General features: G+C 34.8%; 1 protein-coding gene and 1 non-coding gene across 2 annotated transcripts in view; both read right to left on the reverse strand.

The window, feature by feature from the left end:
- Positions 1-15,065: 15,065 nt before the first annotated feature.
- On the reverse strand, positions 15,066-15,198 carry LOC126032756 (small nucleolar RNA SNORA51). The gene has a single exon (XR_007503969.1). It is a non-coding gene; the product is annotated as a small nucleolar RNA SNORA51 (small nucleolar RNA).
- A 2,152-nt stretch (positions 15,199-17,350) lies between these two features.
- LOC126032366 (sulfotransferase 1B1) overlaps positions 17,351-27,307 on the reverse strand; it is a 36,479-nt gene continuing 26,522 nt past the window's right edge. The window contains exons 4-8 of the mRNA XM_049790026.1: positions 26,952-27,049; positions 23,566-23,692; positions 22,582-22,676; positions 21,505-21,685; positions 17,351-17,490 (exon numbers count right to left, since the gene is read on the reverse strand). Of these exons, the coding sequence (XP_049645983.1) occupies positions 17,378-17,490; positions 21,505-21,685; positions 22,582-22,676; positions 23,566-23,692; positions 26,952-27,049 (614 nt within the window). The 3' untranslated portion in view covers positions 17,351-17,377. The remainder of the gene's footprint in view (positions 17,491-21,504; positions 21,686-22,581; positions 22,677-23,565; positions 23,693-26,951; positions 27,050-27,307) is intronic.

The following is a 27,307-nucleotide window of genomic DNA, read 5'->3' on the forward strand; positions in this document are numbered from 1 at the left end:
GAGAGAAGAAAAAGCTTATTAAACCTTCTGCTAGGCCTTTAAAGTGTTAATCAGTGATTCAATGATTTTCAAAAATATACTTGCTACTGAACCTTTCTTTCTCTTCCATCTTGTTAGTTTCTCTATTTTGTTAATAATTTTGCCTTTGTTCTTCCTGAAACAAAAGCATTATGATCAATTGTCTCAACTATGTGATACATTTTCTTTAAATAAATTAAAATAAAAAAGGAGGAAATAAAAATGGGTTTAGTAAACACATATAGTGACCTTAACCACCAAAAGTGATTTTCTTCTCAAGCGTACATAGGACATTCTCCAAAATATCACATTCTAGGTCACAAAACATATCTCCATAAAATCAAGGAGATAAAAAATGTTGTAGAATTCATACTGATGCAAGTCTATTTAAAAAAAACAAGTGACGTCTTTTGTGGTTGGTGGTCTTGGCCTGACACTGAGGAACAGAACTTCTAGAACCACAAAGACTGACTTCATCATAAGTCCCACCCCTGGAACTGTGCAGATATTGAGATCTCTAGATACAGAGGTCTGATTGTATCACCCAGGACGGAGTAGAAGTCTTCCAAACACCACAAAAGCACCACCGGGAGAGTAAATGATCCTGAACAGAGTCTATAGTTGATCCCATGACAACATACTCCAAGGACGGAGAAACCCCATACCTCTTAGACCATGTGAATCCCTTTTCAAATGACCCCAATATTTACTGTGCCAGGGCAGGAGGGAAAAAAAAAAAAGCAAAAAGCACAAAACATTGTTTATTTTTTATATATTATTTTTTTATCTTCATGTACTATTATTATTATTTTTATTTACCTATCTATTTTTGGTCGATTTCTTTGTTTTTGTGTTGTTATTGAAGTTATTGACCCCACTTATACTTATCTTTTTTTTCTCTTCTTTTCTTTCTTTATGTGCTCTGCCATGTTTCTTATCTCATGACCATGGCGGTTTTGTTTGTTTTGTTTTGTTTTTGTGGTGCTTAGCGTTATTGTTGGAGTCCTCAATGAATATTTGACACTTCTTTTTGTAGTGGTGGAGTGTTTCACCTTTTTCTCCTTCGTCTCTCAAACCGATGACGAGAGCCTCTAGAAGAATTCCGCTTATTTTCGGCGTATTAGACTTTTACCCCAGTTTATTACTTTTCTCTTCTTCAAACAAAACCACATAACTTAAACTATCTAGTCCTGCCTCCCAGTTAGAGGGGGAAATAAGGGAGGCATCGGGACCAAACAGGTGCAAGACTACTAAGTAATAGGCTAGGTACAGAGAGGACCACATATTCTAGCAGCCCTGGGGGTGAGGGAAGAGGATATGGGAGGTAGGACAAAAACGGAGGAGTAGGGAGGACAAACTGGTGATGGGAATCCCCCCGATTTTATGTAAATATGTACCTAAAATATTATTGTCAACAATATGTAAGCCACTATGATCAAAATAAAAATTATATTAAAAAACAAAACAAAACAAAACAAGTGACGGGGCCCGGAGAGATAGCACAGCGGCGTTTGCCTTGCAAGCAGCTGATCCAGGACCAAAGGTTCAAATCCCGGTGTCCCATATGGTCCCCGTGCCTGCCAGGAGCTCTTTCTGAGCAGACAGCCAGGAGTAACCCCTGAGCACTGCCGGGTGTGGCCCAAAAAAACAAAAAACAAACAATAAAAATCAAAAACAAAAAAACAAGTGACAAGAGAACTGGGGTTTACTATTTTAGTAGACTCTGGGGAACTCATGCACCAAAGGTTGAAGACCTGATAAGGTCAGAGGCCTTTTTTTATAGAGTATCTGATGAAGGCTTTCATTCCCATCTTTTGGTATACTTGAACATTAGGGTCAAGGCATCAATATTATGAGGCATTTCCCAATGGTTCTTAAGAGATCAGGAATGTTTGAATTTGACAGCCTTCAGATAAGAGCTGTTAAGCCCAGTAATTATGTTGAGCATGCAGAGACCAAAGGTAAATATTCACAGTATTACAAAGCAGAGTCCCAAAGAAAGTTTAATCTATGAGAAACAGAAAGAGTACAAATTCTACCAGATATGTGTGTGAAATCAAACTGCTAGTCATTTCCTAGCATTGCCTCACTGCTGAACAAAGAGTGCCAGAAAATGCATAGGATTTCCACTGACCTGGTTCAGTTAATGACAATGTTTCCTTTTAAACTAGTCTACTACTATCAGTAAATCAAGTTTCATCTGAACTTGATATCTGGGGATATCTTTTAAAGCAAGCTTACAACAATACCCTGTTCAATCATCATGTAGAACTAGAAATTTTATTTATTTTTTTATACTATTTTGCATCATGGTTATAAACATGTTGAAGATGGTTTCAGACATAAAAAAAAAATATACCCCTTTACACTAGCTAAAATTTTTATTTTGATGAAAAAAAAAGCCACTTACTAAAACATAGTTTTTACTTTTACTTTAAATTTTCCAAATGCTATGATTTTAATAAACTTGGATGCTTTGCTTGCATAAACATAATAAGATCAAAGAATTTTTATTGGGGGTAACCATTTATTTACGATAGGACTGGGGATTGGCTAAACACTGAGCAGGTGACTCATATTAATAAAGAAATTAATTTTCAACCTAAAATGTCAAGATTGATCAGGTTTAGGCAAAAGGAAAATATAAGGTTAGCATGATAAGTTGGAGATGGCCTTGTGCCTCTCATATTCTGAGAAATGGCCTGGCTGGGAGGGATTCTTGTCTTTTTCTCTACACTGAGATCAGGGTCCAGGTGGTGGTATACGAACACATAGTCAGATATTCCTTGTTTTCCAAAGCCCAAAGATATTTGCTACCCTTGTTTCTAAGGTAACCCTGATCTTTAGAATACTAGTGACAGTATTAGTAATTATTACATGTGCTCTTGTTGATTAATTACATCCTTTTGAACTCTTACTTTCCTGAAAGAGAGTTTTGGGGTCCTATAACTGGCTTTTGAGATTTCCTGTCAGTATGAGGAGGAGACTGTACTACAGAGAAGAAGGACTCCTTTTCAGATGGATGCAAACCAACATAGTGCCATAAAACATCAAAACATTCTAAAAGTGCTAAGGGAAGAGAAAAGAAAATATTTCACTTTACTCAAAAATGCCATCTATCATTTGCTGTGAGTAATAGGAAAAAAAGTATTCTTAAAATCTGCAGAGGCAGAACATATAATTTTATTCATTTATTTATTTTTAGCTCTATGTGGAAGACTCCTGTAATTTTATGTCAGATTTTATAAGAGCACTATAACTTGCCCTTAGTTTTATTTTTTTCTTCTGTTTTTTACACCTCAGGTAAATGATCTTTCTAGAGGATCTTGTATTACTGCTGAAATAAAATATCTAGTTATTTATGAAGCTCATAAAATTCTTCTTTTAATATTTATTTTTTTTTATTTTGGGCCACACCTGATGATTCTCAGGGGTTATTCCTGGCTATGTGCTCAGACATGCTTCTGCCTTGAGGGAGCATATGGGACACCAGGGACTAAACCCAAGTCAGTCCTGGGTCAGCCGTGTGCAAAGCAAATGCTCCAGCCCCTCTCATACAGTTCTTAGAAACTAATTTTAAGGGAATGTTTTGTTAAAATGTATGAGGATAATAGAAAGCCTGTGTAGAGTACAGGTGGGAGTGGGGTAGGGAGGAGGGATATTTGGGACATTGGTGGTGAGAATGTTGCACTGGTGAAAACCAACCACAATTATGTTTAGAACCAAGGTGTTTAAATAAAATATTATTAAAAATGTATCAGGTATAAACATTTTATAATAACATTTTGGTCAATTAATGAGGGAAGATATTGATGGTACAATTCTTACAAAATCTTTATATCACTTAAATTGATTGAAGTTTCTGTTCTCTGTTCTTTTTCTTTCCCCCAAATCTTAAACAGATAACTAGACCATATTGTCATATGTGGACTCTGACAGCGTATGCTTAGATTAGCAGTGGTTTGAAATAGGATATTCTAAATTTGGAGCTAAGTTTTTAATTTAAATATGGGCAAGGAATGTGAAATGTCACTCCTTGACAACTAAAAATATGCTTAACTTGTGGCATTTTATGAGGATAAATGGCATAATATATGCAACATGCCTAAGAAAGTATCTTTTACAAATTGAGAAATAACTGGAGAAATAGTTAAGAGGTAGACTAGGAGGGCTTTTTAGATGGTGGACACCTCTACTAAGAGGAGCGCTGGGACTACTATAGATAAATGTTTGGGGATCATGTTGTGGTGGGGTTCTTCAACCTTTTGAGCCCGGAATTTTTTTATTTTTAATTTTTTATTAATTATTTTTAATTTTATCAAAGTGGATTACAAATATTTCACAGTTATATTTTAGGTACATAGTGATATTGAGTCAGGGGTGTTCCCTCCACCAATATTGTTCTCCCTCCACCCCTGTTCCCAACATACATCCCATATTCCCCTCTTTTATCCCCAAGGCTGTCTCCCTCCACCCCTGTTCCCAACATACATCCCATATTCCCCTCTTTTATCCCCAAGGCTGTCTCCCTCCACCCCTGTTCCCAACATACATCCCATATTCCCCTCTTTTATCCCCAAGGCTGCGTCTACTCTGTGTCTAGTAAGTTGTAAATTGGGTATCAATTCTGTTGTTGTTGGCTTTGGATTTGGTGCTTGAGTTTGATCCTTTTTTTAATTCTACTTAATGTTCATATGACTGTTTGGTCTTGTTACCCTCCATTATTTCCCCCTCCATTAGCGGGGCAAAACAAGCTGGTTCAAGTTGTGTGGTTCTGTTTGAAGGAAAGAGAAAGAAATAATAATAATAATAATAAATAAAATGGGGCAAAAATCAAACAAGCCAAAAAAATGAGAGGAGTCATTCTAGAGGCTGTATCTATCAGTTTAAGCCCAGGAAGGGAGAAGGAAGAAAAACATAACAATACCAAAATAAAAAAATAGATAAATAAGATAAAAGCTAAGAAGAAATCAAACAAAAACTCGAAAAGCACAAAAGCAATATAGACAGCAACCATACAATAACCATGGTCCTGAAATAAAAAGAAAAAAATCAAAAAAGAAAAAACCAGCAACAGACAACAACAATAATACAACTAAAATTTTTGATTTGTGCTTCTCTCTTTTTTTATTTTCTTGCATAGGCACAGTAAATATTGGGGAGATTAAAAAGGGAATTCCCTTGGCCTAAGAGATACAAGTTTTCTCTGTCCTTGAAATATACTGTCATGGGAAAAACTACAGTCTCCGTAAATGCTCTTTTATTTTCCCCTAGGTCCTTCTGTGGTGTCTAGAAACTTTCTGCTCTGTTGTAGGTGATAAAATCGTGCCTGTGTAACTAGAAATCTTGATATTTGCACAGGTCAAAGGATGGAGTTTAGGATGAAGTCTTTCTTTACGGTTCTCGGAGTTATGATCCATCGCTGTTGTTTTAATCAGTCTTCTATAATTGGTGGTCTTGGTTTTTGCCCCATCCTAGGACGAAGCCTAGGATAGAGACTTTCATTATATTTCCCCTGATGATCTGCTCGGTTGCAGTTATTTCAGCCAGACGTCTGGAATTAGAGATCTTGGTTGTTGTACATATCATAGTCAAGGGCCTAGACTAGGGTCCCTTTAATTGGCCCCAGGATGAGTTCTGTCCAGTCATGGCTATGAGAGTCAGTCTTCTGCAAATAGCAAACTTAGCTTTTGTACAAATCTTTTTTTTTTTTTTTGTTTTTTGGTTTTGGGGTCACACTCGGCGATGCTCAGAGGTTACACCTGGCTGTCTGCTCAGAAATAGCTCCTGGCAGGCACGGGGGACCATATGGGACACGGGATTCGAACCAACCACCTTAGGTCCTGGATTGGCTGCTTGCAAGGCAAGCACCACTGGGCTGTCTCTCTGGGCCCACAAATCTAAGGATGACATGTCTTATGATTTCATCTTTTCGTTAGGAGGTGAGGTAAGACTACCTATCTTAGACGAAGTTGTTGCCATTTCCTCATTGTCAGGATGTCATATCAAAATGGCATATGTTGGTGTCAGAGCAGTATTAGGAATATCCCAGAGGGGGATTGGTTCCTGGAGCTGTGGCAGAGTGTTATGTCGGTTCTATATCTGAGATCTCGGGTTCGAGTTGGATGGTTGCTGTCCAATCACCTGGAATTTGCTTTTGTTTGTTTTGTTTTGTTTTTGGGTCACACCCTGCGGTGCTCAGGGTTACTCTTGGCTCTGCACTCAAAAATCACTCCCGGCAGGCTTGGGGGACCATATGGGATGCTGGAATTCAAACCACAGTCAGTTCTGGCCCTGCTTTTTGCAATGCAAATGCCCTACTGCTGTGCTATTATTACTCCAGTCCCAAGCATATTTTTTTAACAAAATAAATTTTACTTTTATTTTAAATAAATTTCTTATTTTTAAACACACCATGGTTTACACAGTTACTCAGAATACAGTTATTTTTGGTATTCAATATTCCAACACCAATCCCACCAACAGTGCAACATTCCTTCCACCATTGTCCCAGTTTCCCAACCTCCCCAAAACCTACCCTTTGACAGTCATGATTAATATACTTGTTATATTAATTATTATTATATGTTGACAGTCATGATTAATATTACTTGTTAAAATGGTAATGAAATATTGAAAAAAGTTATTGAAAAAATCTTATAAAAATTGTCACATCTCAAAGTGAGATCATTGTGTCATTTATTGTCTGAAGACTTACTATGTAGTTTATTGTAAGTTGAAAATTCTTTCGTTGGTTTTATTTGTTGAACTTATGATGTTTCTATGATAATTTCACTCTTAAATTGGTGTATTCTTCCTGGGATGTCAGTAGTAAAATTATGGCTCGGCTGCATAACTGTACAGTAAGCAGCAGTGTAGCTCAGGATTTCCACATCTATACAACTGGACTTATGAACTCATATGGTAGAAGTCATGGTTCATTGATGTGGCTGCCCAGACCTCTGAAAATACAAAGGGGCAGGGGAGAGGTGTCCTGCATGGCTCCAAGAACTCCCTGGAAATGTTAGCCACAAAACTGGCATACCTGGAATTTTTGGTGCTTCTGTAGAAATTAAATATTGCTCAGAAGACAATATAGGATTCTTGGTATTGTGACTGGGCCAACTTTGTGCAAGACAAGCACCATAACTGCTATTCCTCTTAGCTCCCCTCCAAAACAAAACAAAACAAAACAAAACAAAACATTTCCCTAATCAGTGTTCTTATCACATAGATTTGTTCTGGTGAAATGATCAAGGAAATACAGATTTATTGGTTTAAGATTACATTGCTAGAGAATGTTAAATATCCTATTAGGTTACAATTTAGCCTTGAAGAAGCAAGAAAGGCCTAGTTTTCAAGACTTTTTTTTTTAATTTTTTTTTTAAGTTTAGCTAGGAGAATTGGATCAACTAAAAGGCTTACCTTATTTATTAGTTTGTCTTTTGGGCAATAATTGTCTGGTTTACTACTAACTCTATGCTTGAGGGATCACTACTGGAAGGCTCCAGGGATCATATGGTACTCTGGGGATACAACCAGGTCAGCCAAGTTCAAGACAAATGCCTTACTCTCTGTCCTAACATTCTAGTGAATAGACCTAATTTAATTAAAGTTTTAATCAATAATTAATGACCTCCCATAGAAGGTCTCAACAAGCTTATTTGATTCATTGATAAATTCTATTAAGCTTCCAACTAATTATCTAATAATAATTATCTAACAATAATAATTATTATTAATTGAAGGAGATTGGAGGACAGGGTTCTCTGAGCAAGACTTGCTTAGGCCTAAAATGAGTACATGACTGATCTTGCAAAGGAGTTCTTGACTTTTTATGTGCTGGCTTGCACAGGCAAACTGTGGGATCTTGGAGTTGAGATGCAGGAAAACAGGTATCCTTGGTAATGTGCCAGCTTTGTTCAATTTTCTCTGAGTGTTCTCTAAAATTGTGGGCTCCGTAGCTGCTGTGATCTTTGCTGTGCTAATGCCACAGACCTTTATTGCCACAGAATCATGGCTCCCTGAGGTACAGAGCAGAACTCAAATATCTCTAATGAGCATAAAAAGCAGGGAAGCAGGAGATGGAGGAATCTGCCTGCTGAGAGGCAAGTGAAACCTCTGTAACTATGTGGTCACCTATAGTCTGGGGATTTCTAAAATACAACTTACTGGGGTTGTGAGTCTCACTGTAGCATGTGGCTATAGGACAGATGAGAGACTCAAAGTCATCCCCAAGACTGTGTTTGCAGCTGAATAAAGAATGTCAGATCCTTCCAGGTCTAGTTTCTTCCTTTGGGCTGCTTGGCTATTGGAACCAGCAGCCAGTGAACATACAAGTAATGAAGTAGACAGAACCCAGTGTTTTGCATTAACATTTATTTTCTAAATATCTATAGTAACACACCCTAGCTTATTCTCAGAAGTCAGCATCATCCCAAAACAAAAGAAAAAATCAGATAGAAAGTTAATACATCTAATAAAATTAAGAAAAAAACTATAAAATGTAATCAATTTAAATGCAAAATTTTTATGAAATTAGAAAATATTCTCAATTGAAGTATAGTATACTGGGACAGAGTGGTAGCACAGCATTAGGGCATTTGCCTTGCATGCGGCTTACCCAGAATGGATGAGGATTCGATCCCTGGCATCCCGTGTGGTCTCCTAAGCCAGGATCGATTCTGAGCACAGACCCAGGAGTAACTCCTGAGCACTGCCAGATGTGGCCCAAAAAACCAAAACCAAAACCAAACCAAACCAAACAAAAAGAAATATTACATATTTAAATGCAACATTGTATAAAATACATTTGAAGCCATAATCAAGTGACATTTATTACTGTAACTCAAGACTGATCCAAATTTTACAAATAAAATTTTTTGTTACAGGGGTTGTAACGATAGCATAGTGGGGAGGGTTTTTGTCTTGATTTTTGCCTTACATGTGGATGATTTGGGTTCAATCCATGGCTTTCCATATGGTAACCTAAGCACCACCAGGAATGAACTCTGAGCCCGGAGCCAGTAGTAACTCCAGAGCACTGCTAAGTGTGGATTAAAAACCAAAAAAAAAAAAAAAATTGTTATAGGTGAAAATAGGTCCTACCAAAAGAAGTTAAGATACCAGAGTGGCAATCTAATTATGTTGTAGGTCACCTAACTACTCAAAAGTATTGTGTGTGATTTGGTTGATGTAAAGAGCAAGGGAGTTAAGGGTGCTTTCTTCTCCCTCTCCACCTGCCACCTAGGTATCTGGAGAGTTATTTAGGATTTATTTTTAAATTAAATTTCTTTATTGAAATAAATAATTTAAATAAATTTCAATTGAATAATAATTTCTAATTAGTCTTAAAGTAAACTTCCTTATCATTGTTTACAGAGTAGTTAATAGTGCAGTTATTTCTAACACTCAATAGTCCAACATCAATCTCACCACCGGTGTAATATTCCCTCTACTCCACTATCAGTTTCCAACCTCCCTGAAGACTGTCCCCTGACATGTATAATCAATCCACTAAATATTGCTTGATACAACTAAATGGTAATGGAATTAGTTAAAAAAAAAGTTTAGTAGAAAAATTTTGTGAAAATGGTTTATATACTATTGTCTGAAGGCCTATTAAGCTGTATCTTGCTAGTTGAATATTTTGTTGTTGATCTTGTTTGTTGAGCTCATTTTCTGGGCTAATTTCACATCTAATTTGGAGTATTCCTACTGGGATGTCAGTATGAAAATTATGGGTGTGTTGTGTGGCTCATGCAGTCCACAAATTTGATGATCTGTAGAGCTAGACTTAAGAGCTCATATGGTAACAGTGGTAGTTATTGGGGACTTCTGAAGGGCTCCAGTGTATCAGCTGAGAGGTCTATATGTCCAAGTGCTTTTTCCTACTAGTTGTGCCACTCTATGGAAAGTTAGATGAGACTGTTGCATTGACCACTTACACAGAAAGACATGGTGGAAGGCCTCTGCATTGTACAGATGAGTCTGATACATTTTCCTATGCATCATAGACACTAGCAGCCCACCATCCTCATAAAGGTAGCTATCAAGATGTGCCTAACTCCATTCAATCTATAAAGTGTGGGAACTGCTCCACTAAAATTATTTGAAACCCATGGACTCAGGCTAGTTTGAGGAATGGTTCTGTTCAAGAAAAGGAAGTTTACTCCTAACTCCTGCTCAGGTTTTCCAGGAGTGTCACCTTAATTTACAGAAAATAATTTCAGAAGGAGCCAAAGTGAAATAGTTTTATTTTTAGAAATGAGAAGAGATAGAGACAGAGACAAAGAGACAGAGAGTGAACACAGGCTTCTTGAGAGAGGAAAAATAATGATAGTACATGTCTCAAGAATAAATTATGACTAAAGGTGGATAATATTCCCTATCTGCCCTTATAAAATTGCTTTTATAGTAGGTCTTTACCTAAACTAACTCTACCTGATAAGATTCTGTTGCTTGGATATTTTCAAAGGGAAAGTTATGTTCTTATCCTGACCTTTACTTTTCCCTGAAACATCTCTTTTATTGAGGGTATAGACCCTTTCAGTGTGCTGGGTGACTCAATTTCAGCATCTCCAAAGAGATTAGTGATATCATATAAAAGGAATGTAATATTTAATAATTTAGGCTACTTCAATGTGACAATTTCCTGAAAAGCTCTTATCTATCTGCTTGCTGATATAATAACTACCAGCAGAATTTTTTAAAAGTAACTGTTATCAATTAAATTGATATAGTAATTTTTTTTTCAAAATCCAGTGCCCATTTCTGATTTAAAAAAATTTCTCAACAGACTAATATTAAAGAAGAAAATTCTTTTTTTTGTTTGGTTGGTTGAGCTTTGATTTGGTTTATAGTGTTTGACAGTGCTCATAGCTTACTTCTGTCTCTGCACTCAGAGATAACTCCTAGATATAACTCCTAGATAACTCCTGGGCACCATATTTGAATCTTGGACTGAATCTTACCTGCTGTACTCAAAACCCACTTCCCCAAACTTTTTAACTGGATAAAGAAGATCCATATGAATGTACAATTTAGAGGCAGTTAAGTAGTACAGAGGTTGAGATACATAACTTGCCTGTGGCTATCCCCAGTTATATCCCCAGCACCATTTGGTCCTCTGAGTATTATTATAAGTATTACTTCAAGGTCCTAGAAACACAGCATCCTAAGCCCTTTATATTGAGCCACTTGTCCCCAAAAAACCCACTGTTGACATCTTAATAATAAATTAGGAGCTTTATTTTTTACATTAGATGCTATTTGAGAAAAAGAAAAACTATGACCTCTTGAATTTCAATACCTAAAAAAGTCATAGCTAGTTAAACAAAACAACATTTTATGAATTATAAATTTAAATGTGTTTATATACACAAAGCATACATATACATATATTTTCATATACATCATATATAGCCTAAAATTTGCTCTCTGATATGCAAATTTATACATGTACCAAACTTTATACATATGCATATATATGTATTTATTTGTAGGCATATATGTACATATACATATGTATGTACCTGTTGCAAGTCAGTCCCTGAAGAGGTTGACTGATGGAGGGATGGAGGATGAGGCCTTTCTCTTCCAGCTCGGAGCACGGGTCTGCCACCCTGTCTAGCCAAAGGTTCTGAGGTGAAAGGGTAGGTAAACAGCTCTCAGACAGTCAGGCTAGTGGAAATATTAGCTTTATTCGGTGGACAAGACTGAAGTCCAAAGACTCAGCCTCAGATTCAGCAAAAAAGCCCCCTGCCTTCCACAGACCCTTGTTTTTATCCCCCAGAATCAGGTACCACCCAATGGTGGAAGCAGATACCAACCAATGGTGGAAGCAGAATCAGGTACTACCCTAGGGTGGGGGCAGAATGCCAGGTCACACCCTAGGGTAGGGCACAATCACCAATCAGGTTAGGGTGAGTAACATAGTAATCCCCTAAAATATTTACATACACAACAATTCCCCCATTTGTTTTTAGTAAACAAACAATATTGTCTACAATCATTAAAGGAAAAATTAGTCAATAATAAAAGAGCGGCTGTTTGCATAAGCGCATCACAGGAAAATGTAAAGAAAAACTTCTAACCTAAACACAGGGTGTCTAAAACCAGAAACATGTATCAAGGAATCAACTACAAGCTCCTAAGAAGATAAATCTAAGACGTACATAGATCCTTCAAAGAGATGCCAGAAAGGTTGTGTAGCAGGCAAGAAGAAGCACCTTTTCTTTATTTGTTGTTGTTGTTGGTTTTTGGGTCACACCTGGCAGTGCTCAGGAGTTACTCCTGGCTCCACGCTCAGAAATCGCTCCTGGCAGATACCGGCATTCGAACCAATGACCTTCTGCATGAAAGGCAAACGCCTTACCTCCATGCTATCTCTCCGGCCCCATTTTCATTCAAGTCCAGGTAGACTAGAAAGCCCATCTTTGAGGGCATTGAAATAGGCCTTTGTTTCGAAGGAAGAGGCACATACACCCCTTGCACAGTGGGGAGCCACTGCAATGATGATCAATAGATATCTGAACTTAATCCAAGTTCTTAATCCAGTCTGAAGTCCATATGATGTCTGAAATTGATGTTGATTATTTATAGATGGGAGCTTAAGTCACAAACCAAAACAAAATGGTTAAGGCAGAGACCCTCCCTGTGTAAATAAACAACTTGAGGGCCCATCCAAAATGAATGGAACCTCCTATAAACCTAGTATTTTGCCTATGATGCGCCCACGCAAAAAACTCTGAGAACAGACAAAAATATCATTTAGGAAATTATAGACAACAATATCTAACTCACAAACCTAAAGTCAAGAAAGCAAAACCCTAATGTAATACAACATCAATTCCTAAGATTAAAAACTAAAATAGAAAAACATTAATTACAATAGTCAAAAGAAGTGTAGTACCAAATATAACTTCAAAGGATTACAATTATAGGAAAAATACAAAAGGTGAAATTTCTACAGAATCCAATACCAATCTGTAAATATGAGGGATCTGGAACTCCAAAAAGACCTGCAAAAGACACTTGATGGGTCTGGAAAAGCGGGTTGAAGCCTTGTACAGGAGATAACATCAAGCTGAATGAAGAAGGAAGGCCAGTACTGTCATCCATGTGTTGGGGCATCCCCAAGCGTTACATCATTACATCATGAGTTGGTTGGGCTTCTGCATTTCCTTTGGGATCGGTGCAATCTTGGGGTAGCCATTGTAGAAACGGTCACCAATAGCACTGTGTATGTAGATGGAAAACCAGAAATTCAGATAGCATAGTTTCACTGGGATCCTGAGACTGTGGGTCTTATCCATGGATTTTTTCTCTGGGGTTACATTGTGACACAAATTCCAGGTGGCTTCATTTCCAACAAGTTTGCAGCATATATGGTGTAAAACTCCAACAGTCACGGATTTCTTCTTCCTGCCGAGATCAGGAGGCTTGTAGTTGTGGGTGAAGGAGATGAGTTGCACATGTGAAGGGAATACTGAAAATTAAATGTTAAGGACTAGGAAGAGAGAAGGAAGGATAAGGAAGACTAAATTGGGGGAGATAAACTTAGGAAAAGGGGAACTATATACAAAATATGCAGAACAGACAGACACTAAACAAGACATACACATACAGACTTCACAAAAAATATGGCCATAACACTCACTCATACTAAAAAAATATTTGTTGGAAAGGATCCAAAATAGAGCAAAAGAAAAGAGAATTCAGCTGAATCAACTAAAAGCGCCTTAAAATGTAATAGCCAGCAACTGTTTAGATAAATTATTTCAAATTCAAAAAAAATATTTTTTATGGCAGAGCAGAGCAGATCTGAAAGAGAATTTCATGCATAATACAAACATGGAAAACTCTACTATAAGTGTATAATAGTATATATACAAAGTTATTGTATAACAGTAACTGTATGATAATCAATCATAGGCAAGAAGCACTGTGAAGAAAGTCCACCTAAAATTATCATTATGTCAGCGTCTTAAAACCTAAATTGAGGGAAATAAAGCAATGATGTTAAAATAAAAAGAGTGAAAGTCGTTAAATGAGTATACCTAGAAAGAAAAACAACATTAATATGATGAGAAATTTCTCTTTCAGGTGAACTTTGACTAAATTAATATGTAAAATTTCATGATTAACTGAGACCTAGAGCAATAATGAAATTAAGACATAAATCCATCATACAAGGGAACACATTGGGGGTTCATGATTTTCAATCCATATTCACTGATCATGTCTGTGGAAAGAATCCTAGAGCATTAATAGCAACCGATAAGGAAGTGAAATGATTATCTGGTGTTCATTGTAGATCTTTAAGAAGTATAAAACAGGATGTATGCTGCTGTGGATTTCACCAATGTACTAGGGACTTTTTTGATCTTCTTGTCATCAAAATTGATCCAGTGTTGTTTTGCAGCAATTTTACAGTATAAAGTAGTGAACTTTACCATAATGGTTTGACACCGATGATAAGTTGTATTTCTTAATCTTGCTCTTATTCTCTGAAGTGAATTCTACTAAATTGAGGTCTTCTAAAGGAAAATCTACATAAGTATGCAATTTTTTTATTTGTTTGCCATAAAAGCAAAACATTTCAAGTGTATTATAAGTACTGGTGACAGTTTCCATAAGTACGTTTTCTTTGAAAAATCCCTTCTAGTTTTGCAGCTGTTGCACAGAACTTAGTTGTCATCCCTTAATTCTTCTTTAAAAAATTCAGAGAGGCATTCCTGTAATGTGAATTTATCTGTAGATGTAACAGCCAGAGACAAATTAACAAATGTCTCATAAACCTTAGACTTTTGGTGGGAAGTGAGACACTGTAGTACCCTAGGGTGGGGACAGAATGCCAAGTCACACCCTAGGGTAGGGCACAATCACCAATCAGGTTAGGGTGAGTAGCATAGTAATCCCCTAAAATATTTACATATACAACATGTACCTAACTTTATTTACACATATATACATATATATGTGTATGCATTTAAATTTATGTATATTATATACTTTTATAAACTATAAATACATACAAAGTGTGTGTATATAGAACTAGCAGGAATACAGACCAGGCAAAGGGCCTGGGTTGAGGTGCATATGGGGTGCATTTACTGTACCTCCTTTTTCTATACAGTCAGTTTAAAGAACACAGTCTGTGGTAAGAATTGAGAAGCCTTATCTTTCCTTTTCATTTTTTTGATTTATATATATATAATCCTTCACCAGTGCAACATTCCCATGACCAATATCCCAAGTGTCCTTCCTCCCCAACCCACATAGGCTTGTACTTTAGACAGGCCTGGTCTGTATTGTGAATTGGGGGACAAAAAAAAAAAGAACTAGCAGGAAAATATTTTAACTAAAATGTCAGTATAATTAGGTCATTAAATTGGTAAATATATAAAAAATTTCATTTGCCATTAATACACAGTAGAAACTCAGTGGTTAACAACAGAAACTGATGATGATGAAAACACGTTATACTTTTTAAATTAGTAATTATCTATTTTCTTATAAAACTAGAGAGAAATTTCCCACAAGAGACTACAATTTTACTCTTAGGTTTTAAGCAACTGTTAAAAAACTATTGGTCAAACAATGAAATGCTCACAAATTATTTTATTATCTTTATTCATAGAGATAGAAATAAGATACACATCAATGAGATAAATAAATTTTTATATAAATATACATGGAATATTACTCAAAAATAGAAACAGAATTACAGAAAGATATGAATGCTTTTTGTTGAATGAAAAAAAATGGCCTATAACAATACATATAAAGAGTAACAATTACATGTCATTCTGGAAGAGGAAAAATTATAGCAAAATTACAGCAGTGGTTTCTAAAGGCTTCAAGATTTGAAGAAAAATTGAATAAAATGCTTCAGGGAAGATTGAGGGTTGTAAAACTAGCCAATGTGATACTGTAATTGTGACTATAAAATGTTAAGAATTTATCAAAACCCATAGAATTTTCAGAAAAGGTAAAAGATGTGTTTATGTAGAGATTTCTGCATAAATTCAGAACATGATAAAATAGTCAATGTATGTTAATATATAAAAAACACTCTAGGGACTGGAAAAATAGCATGGAGGTAAGGCTTTTGCCTTGCATGCAGAAGGATGGTGGTTCGAATCCTGGCATCCCATATGGTCCCCTGAGCCTTCCAGGAGTGAGATCTGAGTGTAGAGTCAGGAGTAACCCCTGAGCATGGCCAGGTGTGGCCCAAAAAACAAACAAACAAAAAACAAAAACAAAAAAACACACTAAAAATAGAACTGAGGTTACCTAAGTGAGATTGATTGTATAAGTGGATATCTCTCCAGTATAACAGTAGAGAGCAAGGGGATCCAATGGATTGTGGAGGAGAGATATTGGAACTCGGGTAAATGTGGCCTGGTAATTGTACCAACAAAATATGGAGTCTTGTAAATTAATGTTACCTCAAACAAAAAATTTAAGCTATAATTTAATCCTTCAAAAGTTAAGAGAGAATAAATTTACAAGCAATATATGTATAACTGGTAATAAAAGTTAATGTACACCACACTTTGACTATAAAATTCACAGATATACAAGCCAATAATTATAGAAACACAATGTATGTGATTTGAACAATTAAGTAAATGTCCAATGGTAGGAGTCAAATTTTTAATATTGGATTGGGAAACTAGTAAAGGGGTTGGTGTTAAAATATTGTATAGGGGCCGGAGATAAGGCGTTTGCCTTTCATGCAGGAAGTCATCGGTTTGAATCCTGCTGTCCCATATGGTCCCCCTGTGCCTGCCAGGAGCAATTTCTGAGCCTGGAGCCAGGAATAACCCCTGAGCACTGCCGGGTGTGACCCAAAAACCACACAAAAGAATATTGTATAACTGAAACTCATTATGAATAACATTTTAATTTTTAAAAGTTTGAGGGAATAAACTATGGGTAGAGCATTTGAAAAATAACAGGAATTTACATTACATTATACAAAAATAACTATTTGTGATCAATAATACATTTGGAATTCTTGGTGAGTAAAAGAATAAGCATCTGAATGTGATTTTTGAAGAGGATACAAAAATAAAATTCAAAATTTGTAATTAAGAAAAATTAAATAAGAGAATTGGTAGAAAGCAAATTTATGTAAATAAAAAAGATAAATTCTGTTTTTTTCCTACTTTATCACAATCAAACTTTCATTATGTTTTAAGATAAAGTCTAGTTACAGAGAATTGTTTCCACACAACACACACACACACAAATTATGGAAAGTAGAGATCTATTTAACATCCGAGATCAGTTAGAATTACCCTTTTTTAAGATAATTTAGATTATTTTCTCTTTATTTGTGACTAGGAGTCTAAATCTCTGTGCGGAACTGAAGTGCAGTTTCAGACATTTCCTTCTTATAAATGATATCAAATTTTTCATTTTGGGCCACTGTGAAGTAATTCTTCCAGTCACCTGAAATACCTAAAGGTAGCAAAGAAAAAATTATGAAACAATAAAATACTTGATATTATTTTTGTTCTATGGTCACACTCATTAGTGTTCAGGTTTATTCCTGACTGTGCTCAGGTAAGAATCCTGGCTAGCCATGGGATACCATAAGTGGTACTGGGAAATTTTACTGGTACTGAAGACAGAACCCAAGTAGACTGTGTACAAGGCTAATACCCACTCTTCTATTGTTCTAGCCCAGGATTTTTTTAATTTATGAATAAATACATATTGTATATCTAAAGAATATGCTAGAAGAATATGCTTTTCCTTGTACTTTGCATACCTAAAAATGCTGGCTATTACTTCTACTTAGAGAGGTGCTTTATTATTACAGACTTCAATTTTTAAAGACACTTTCTGAAAAGACTTGGCTTTTTTATCTTAATTTATTCTCTTTACAATAGTTTGTTTTTAACACTGCTATATTTTGGCTTGTCTGTTTTGTTTTGTGTTGGAGTCACACCTGGTAGTGCTCAGGTGTAACTCCTGACTTTGCTTAGCAGTTACTCAGGCTGGCTTAGATGTCCATATGGGATATGGGGAATCAAATTGAAATTAGCTGCCTGCAAGTCAAATACTATATTATCACTCCAGCTCCAACATTATAATTTTAGTGTAATAAAAGTACTTTAGAAAATATTTAACCATAATAATTTTCAAATCAAGGGTTTTATCTACATGTGTATATGCATAATACAATTCAAACATTATGTTTATTTCTCAGCTTGTGAACTAAAAGTCTACATACTTTGTCCAAGTATAAGTAATGTTAGGTGGATGAAAGTGAATTTATTAAAATAATAACATTATTATTTATTAGTTATTATAGCCTAATAACTAATAATAACTAATAACACCGGTTATATTAATAATAAAATTATTAATATAGGTTTTTACAGAAATAATATACAATAAAACATTAGCATACAAAATTTGCTTCAGTGAAACTAAACTTTTTTATTTTTTTTATTTTGTTCTTCATCAAATTATTTATGGTACATAGTGACAATGAATTAGAGGCATTCCCACCACCAGTGTTATCCTCCCTCCACCCCTGTTCACAGCGTGCATCCCATATCTCCTTCCTTTTTCCCCTCAGAGTACTAGTGTAACTGGTCTCCACTTTACAGCTGGTTGTAGGTTATCTATTCTGTTGTCATTTGAGATAAAAAGGATAAGAAAAAAAGGAAGAAAAAATTGGTATCAACTACCAAAAAAAGAAAGAAAAAAAGAAAAAAAAATGCACCCGGTTAATAAGAAAAGAAAAAAAAAATCACTAAATAATAACCACAGGAGTGAAAAAGGAAAGAGAAAAGTGGAAGAAAAAAGAGAAGGAAAATAAAGCCAAAAACTAACAAATCAAAACAAAACAAGAAAAAGAAGGGGTGCTGGGGTGGCAGGGTTTGGCATACCCTCCACTTTTTTTTTTTTTTTTTTTTTTTTTTTTTGCAGAGGCACAGTAAGCATTGGGGGAGAATTGGAATTCCTGTGGCCTAAGAGATTCAGGGCTTCTCCATCCTTGAAACATACCATCATGAAATCAACCCCTGGCTCCATACATATTCATTACCTCATCCCAAGGGATTTTATGTGGTGCCAGAAAAAATGGGGCCGGGCGGTGGCGCTAAAGGTAAGGTGCCTGCCTTACCTGCGCTAGCCTAGGACGGACCGCGGTTCGATCCCCCGGCATCCCATATGGTCCCCCAAGCCAGGAGCGACTTCTGAGCGCATAGCCAGGAGTAACCCCTGAGCGTCACTGGGTGTGGCCCAAAAACCAAAAAAAAAAAAAAAAAAAAAGAAAAAAATTATTTTTCTTGGTTTTTGGTCTATACCCAGTAACGCTCAGGGGTATTCCTGGCTATGAGCTCAGAAATTGCTCCTGGCTTGGGGGGCCATATGGGATGACGGGGGATTGAACCAAGGTCCGTCCTAGGCTAGTACACACAAGTCTTATGCCCTGCTTCACCTCTCCGGCCCAGTGAAACTAAACTTTTATTTCATTAATGATTATCCATAATAATTATAAATTGAATTTAGGTCCCATATTTCTTATAATTCAGTACTATTCTATGTATGATAAAAAGAAATCCTTTAATATGAATAATTCTTAACAAATAGTTCATTGATTTCTAAGTGACATGGTTATTTGGGTACTGGAGATTATACTCTGGGTCTCATACTTAAAAAAAAAAAAATTTACCACTCATCATTGTTCCCCAGTTTTGATGTGATGTTCTTAAAGATAAAAATACTCTGCTGAGTATATATTTATAAAGAAGAAAACCTATGTTGATCTGCAAAATTATTGAATATGTGGAAATAAAAAAAATTAAAATGAGGTGCCTGAGCCATAGCACAAATGGTAGATCATTTGCCTTGCACATGGATGCCCCGGGTTCAACTTCTGTCATTCCATATAAACCCTGCATCTACCAGGAATGATTTCTGAGTGCACAGCAACAAGTAGCCCCTGAACGCTGCTGAGTGTTCCCCTCCCAAAAAAATCCCCAAAACTATTTGAAATGGCCTTTCTTCTTTTTTTTTTCTTGGTATGAAATTTTATTTTTTTTTTCAAACAGAAAAAGCCATTTTAATCACATATACATTCATAGGACTTTAAACAAAATGTAATATAAAATATAAAAAAAAAACCAAAACCCCACAACAAAAAAAAAATTGCATTTACTTGTAAACTGCTTAACAGCTGGTGGGTTGGCTGACAGGGCTGCCCAAGAAAAGCAAAAGCAGATATAATGAGGTACATTTTCAATGAATAACCACCACAGATCATGTGAACTGCTCTAGCAGCCCAGTCACCTGTTTCCCAATCTCGCCTCCTTAGAGACAAACCAGGGCAGTCCTCCCATGAATTGAGGGCTCCAGCTAAATCGATAAGCACCTCAAAGAACAGACAAAACAAACAAACCAACAACAACAACAAAAAAACTAAAACAAACAAACAAAAATCACGCCATGGTCTTGAATTAAGAAACATGGTATAGCACATAACGAAAGAGAAGAAAGGAAGAAAGAAAAAAAAATAAATATAATTGGGGACAACACTTTCAATAATCGCACCCAAACAGAAAAATCGACCAAAATAGATAAATAAATCAAAAATAATAATAACAATAATAAATAAAGGTAATATATATATTTATATAAAAAATAACCAAGATTTTGTGCCTTTTGTATTTGTTTTTTCCCTCCTGCCCTGGCATAGTAAATATTGGGGTCATTCGAAAAGGAATTCATTTGGCCTAAGAGATATGGGGTTTCTCTGTCCTTGGAGCATACTGTCATGGGATCAACTCTAGACTTTGCTCATGATCAGGATCCTTTACTTTCCTGATGGTGGGTTTTTTTTTTTTTTTTTTTTGGTGTGTGGAAGACTTCTGCTCTATGTTTAGAGGTCTCAGTATCTGCACAGATCCTGAGGTGGGACTTATGATGAAGTCAGTCTTTGTGGTTCTAGAGGTTCTGTTACCTCAGTGTCATTTTAATCCATCTTCTGTGTTTGGTTGAAATGGCCTTTAATGGACAAAACACTTTTCTAGTATTATAAATAAGAAGATAGTATGTATCAAATGTTACTCTGATAGAATCATTTGTACATTTTTCCTCTTAATAATTTCTAATTTAATTAAGCAACTTTTATGATAGGTATTTTTAGTTTCTTATTTTGAAGATGAAGAAAGCAATTGCTAATGATAACAATAAAAAAATAAGTTCAAGCAGTTTATAAAATAATTAAAAAGGAAATTGGCTCTGGGCTGGAGAGATTATACAGCAGATAAGGTGGTCACATATCTTGCATGCAGCAGACTGAGATCAGATCTCTAGCATCACATATTTTCCCTTCAATATACCTCTTTGAGTAATCCCTGTGTGCGAAGTCAATAGTTATCAATGAGTATCTTCAAGTGTGTCCCCAAAACAAAAACAAACAACAAAAAAGGAAACTGAACTCATCAAAATATTTACCTTTGCGCATAAAAGAAGATTTGCTGTGATCCATAACCATACTTGGCAGATGTGTATAATTTACCAGCGGGTTGTCCTTCATCATTTCAAATGAAGTATGATGAATGATCTTATCCACGGCTTCATCATTCAAATTCTTCTCTAGAAATCTAATAATCTTTTTAATTTCCTGCTTTGGATTCTAGCATTAAATAGACATGCCCAGAAATGGTAAAAAAACTAAGTTATAAGCTTAAAATAAGACATATAGAACATTTAAAATCAGCATATTAGAGATTGTAGGTAGGGTATATAAATCAACAGAATGTTCAATATCTAAGAGGAAATAAAAGAAAACAATTTCTCTTGAAACTTTTTAAACTGAACATGTCATTAAAGCAGAGAAAAGATAAAAGGATTATATACTGTAATGGAAGGTATATTAATTTAGTTTTAAAAATGTTAAATGCAAAGATATTTTTAATTAAAAACATAAAATTAATTTAGTATAGGACCACTTGAAAAATAAAAGAAACCACAAAGTTTTCTGAATATCATTAGCACCTGCAATATTTTGTCAACATTAGGGGCCAGAGCAGTGGCACAAGTGGTAAGGTCTTGCCTGCGCTAGGGTAGAATGGACCATAGTTCATCTCCCAGCGTCCCATATGGTCCTCCAAGCCAGGAGCAATTTCTGAGCACATAGCCAGAAGTAACATCTGAGCATCACCGGGTGTGGCCCATAAACCGAAAAAAAATATTTTGTCAACATTAAACATGAAATTCACGACCAATTATTATAGACCAACTAACTATGATAAAGAAAAAATAAAAGAGTGGAAGTCAGAATCTCAAAAGAAAAAAGAGTTAAAGTATAGAGCAAAGCTGAAAGGATAGAAGAAATAAAATTAGGTCATTAATTATATAAACAGAACATTGTTAATTTTCTTAGCAATATTTACATATTACATATTACATAAGCAGAAAAGGAGTATAGGTAAATCTGGTTTCCACAGTCAAAATTGTATAATAAATATTTAATTTTTTACGGCAGAATAGAAACATGGAATTATTCAGATTGAATTTGTTCCATTTTACCTCTTTCATATCTTCATAGAGTAAGAAAAGTATTGGATGCTCTTCCTTTTTATTCCACCAACTCTTGACATGATTAAACCAGGAACCATATGCCACTAAAACCAGAAAAATGGCATATATGCACAAGTATTCATAAAATTAGATATTTATTTATATTACAATAAGTCAAATTATAAAACATTTTGTGGAACTTTAGTTAACATCAGATCAATTTTAAATATAATAAAGTTATTTGAATACACAATTCAAAAATATATAAAATACAGATTATTTCAAATGAAAATTCATTGACCTACATTTTGTAATCATTTGATCATAAGTTGATCTACATTTTGTGGTATTATTCTCACACAAAAGTAAACCCTTCTTTTACAAAGTTTTTAAGTCAAATATTTATCTACATAATGTAAATATATATCAAGTCTAACAATGAATAGGGCTTATAAAACAATGTATACGGTAAACAGGAACTAATGTATTTCTTTTTTTAATTTTTTAAATAATGTATTTCTAACATTAAGAGAAAGTTCAAATTTTAAGCCAATAAATGACAACAGGTTTATATATTAAATATTATAAAATATAAAATATATTTGTCATACTTTTGAAGCTATATTTAAATTATGTTCACTCATATGATGTTTATATATGTTCTAATTGATAGGTGATCTTGTCAGTGATTTGAACAATTGGTTTTAGAAGGAAACTTCTTTTTTTTGTTTGTTTGGTTTTTGGGTCACACCCGGCATTGCTCAGGGGTTACTCCTGGCTGCCTGCTCAGAAATAGCTCCTGGCAGGCACGTGGGGACCATATGGGACACCGGGATTCGAACCAACCACCTTTGGTCCTGGATCAGCCACTTGCAAGGCAAACGCCGCTGTGCTATCTCTCCGGGCCTAAGAAGGAAACTTCTAATAGTAATAGTATGTAGTTCCTTTTAAAAATAAAGAATTAGTTATTAATTTTAGGTCAAGGCTTCCTACCATTTCCAGTAATGAATCTCTCCAAGTATTCTCCCCATGTGCCAGGGAAAGGTTCTAAATTATTCATTAAGTCAAAATGGTAATATGACACTGCAACATCCTTAGCATTTCGAGCCAGATAAATCATCTGAAGAGACAGAATAAGAAAATAAAATGGAAGGTATTTAAATAAAGACAAGAAAATAACTCTAAGCAAATTACAAGATATATGTACTAATCAAACTAAAATTAGAAAAATCTTAGCTAAAGATGGAACATAATCTCTAACTTATTTAAAAATAAATCAAAATTGATAAACAGCATGACTGGCACCATTTGAGAAAAGAGATCATAAAGGTTAGCTGAGTAGTCGTCTCAGCATGCTCTTGATTTTTATTTGTATTGGAGCCTTAAATTTGAATCATAGCATTGCACATATGAATAGTGAGTTCTGAGTAGCAATGCAGATTATTTGTAATCACAACAAAAAATATGATCTCCAATAAACTAATTAAGTGTAAGCATGTAACAGGGTCTTCAGGCAAATATCAGGTGTAAATGTGAAGGCACTACAAAGAAATGTGTGAGACAACCAGTCACTGCAACAACAAAAGGGGATGAGAGAGAGATAGAGATAAAGAGAAAAAAAAAAAAGAGGTGGGGTGGAGAGAGGGATCTAACAAATTCTATAATATTGAAAGAGCAATAATAAAGTGAAAATGAAATACATTGCAAAAGTAGCAATAGCTTAAGTGAAAATACGCTCCATTAAATGGAAGAAAATATTTGCCTATCATACATCTGACAAAGAGCTAATATTTAAAACATAAAAAACGAAAGTCAAGAAGAAAGTAAGAACCAAAGAGCAGAGGAGAGTTCATTTAGAGTAGTGAAGGGTCTGCTATGAAAGTAATACTTGGAACTGATTACTCTGGACAAAATATATGTGCTCAAAGGGATAAACTTGTATGGTACTCCCTCATTAACAATAGTTCAAACCACAATGTCAAAAAAAAAGTGAGAGAGAAGAGAAAGAGTGAGAGGAAAAGAGAGAGAGAGAGAGAGAGAGAGAGAGAGAGAGAGACTTAAAATGTTATCCCCAGAGGCAGATGGGGAGGATGGGTGGGTGGTAGGGAAGAGAGCATCAGAGAGGGTGAAAGGAAAACTATTGACATTAGTGGTGAGAAATGCACACTGGTGAAGGTTGTTGTACATTGTATGACTGTAGCTCAATCATGAACAACTTTATCTGTGTGTGTGTGGGGAAACTATATTATAAACAACCTTGTAACCATAATTTTTAAATAAAAAAGATAAGCAACATTACCAAAAATGGACTGAAGGAGTTGAAAAGACACTTCTTACAATATGAGGACCAGGGGCCAGAGAAATAACACAGTGGTAGGGCATTTGGCTTGCATGCAGCCTACCTAGGACAGATGGTGGTTCAAATCCCACATCCCATATGGTCCCCTGTGCCTGCCAGGAGAGACTTTTGAGTGCAGAGCCAGGAGTAACCCCTGAACACCATTAGGTGTGACCCAAAAGCCAAATTATATTTATAATTTATATAATTATATATTATATTATATTATTATAATTACATTATATGTTAATATAAAATATATAATTATATACTTATATAAAAGAAAAATGAGGACCTGTATATATGAAAAAATGATCATCCATGATGAGAAAAAATGACATGAGCTATCACCTTACATGGGTAAAGTTGATCTATATAAAAATATTCAGATAAGCAATGCTGGTGGTGATATGATAAAAAAGGAATCCTCATTAACAAATGGCTTACTATTATCTGGTTCAGCCTTTATAGAAAACAGTATGGAGACTTCTCAACAACTCATAAATAGACCATCTATTCTATATGATCCAATTATCCATTTCTTGGCTTCTATTCCAAGGACAAAATCACATTAGTTCATATGGATAGATGAACACCTAGGTTCATTTCAGTGCTATATATAGTAGATAAGTTCTGGAAAGAACTCGTGTCCTAAAACAATTGAGTATAAAAAGAAGTTATGGTAAATGTATGCACTTAAAATAGTATTCAACTTGCTAAAAGATGGTACTTTACATTTAATTTAAAGTTGGATGAAGATGAAGAGGTTGTGATAAGTGACTCGAGTCATAAGAAATAAGAAAAATACCAAGTGATCTCACTCCTAAGTTGAGTATAAAGAAATAAAAGTAAGGAACAGGCAATTCCCAGTTGAAAGAAACCCTGAGATATTGCCAAAGGAACTAATTATTGAGGCTGCCAAATGGTATGGATGATAGAAGGTTCCTTGGGACAATGTTGGAAGAGTACTCTGGTTATGGGTTTGTTACTATACGCATACTATTATAGTACTAAAGAAATCATGAATCATAATACTTCAAATATATATTATATGTGAAATAAGTTTTCAGGACACAGAAATATAAAGGAAAATTAAATTTGTACTACCATGTAAAATAATTTAGTCTGAAAGCCTATATGTTAAATTATTTTAATTATATGACATTCATGAAATAAAAAACTAGACTAAAATGATCGCAGTTTCTTGGGAACAAAGAATTAATAGGTGGCACAAAGATAATTATTAGGGTAGTAAAACCATACTGCCTAACTATAATGATGTAAAGAAAAAGTAAACATTTGTAGAACTCTAGAAACCATGCTTAATTTTATGTTAGATAAGAGAACTTTTATAAAATCATGGTGTGATAAGTGTAGGCTCATCAATTTAAACAAATATACAAAGTTGTGGTAATCTAATATTGTGAGGGATCAAGGGATATATTAGAAATCTCCATAACTCATTTCTATTTTTACTGTGAGCCTAAAATTGCTATTGAATTGATCTAAAAATAAATAGAATCCTAAAACTTGAATTTTTAAAGGAAAGAACATAAAAAATATTAACTCTTTACTACAAGATTTGATATTGCATAAAAATTTAGCTTACACATTACATTACTTTATGTCAGTAAAGATGAAACAGTCTTTATAATCTCATACATTTTTAAGGAGTTGGTTTAAATTTTTAAAGCAAAATCAAGGTACAAATGTTAAACTATTTCAGAATTTATTCAAGAATTTTAATGAATACTGGCAGTCTTATCTTGGATTTGCTAAGAAGTCTAAAAAATAGAGACAGCCACAAAATAATGATTATTCTATTGTTCTGAGATAAAGATCCTTATTGTGATCTAAGTTTGGACTATTTGAATACATAAAGTTGGACTAAAATAAATCTATTTTAAAATTTGAAAAGTTTTCTTGGATAACTCAGTTGGCATGGTAACAAGTAAATAAAACATTTGGGCCATAACTTACAATGTCAGTTACTAAAAGAATAGCATCACATTTAAAAAATGACTTTTAGAACAGAATGTACCTTGCAATTGTTCTCCCAGAAAGATTTAGGAAGAAGATCAATTGGCAGATGTGTTTTTACAACACGAGGTGAAGGATTCTTCTCTAATTGCTCAGTACCTAAGAGATTTTGATTTGGTATATAGAAATATAATTTTAATTTTTTAAACCAACTTGTGAAAACATTTTAAAAAACAATTTTGATAAAATTTTAACAAGTAACAGACACAATTTTAAGTGTTCAAAAAGGCAGTATCATATAGTAAAGAAACATACATTTTGAGATTGGATAATTTAGGTAAAAATACCTTATCAAAAGTATATATGTTATGAAATGTATAAAAATATCCCAGAGACTCTATACCACATTTTATCATA

This window comes from Suncus etruscus, chromosome 16 (assembly GCF_024139225.1).
Source record: "Suncus etruscus isolate mSunEtr1 chromosome 16, mSunEtr1.pri.cur, whole genome shotgun sequence".
NCBI lineage: Eukaryota > Metazoa > Chordata > Mammalia > Eulipotyphla > Soricidae > Suncus > Suncus etruscus.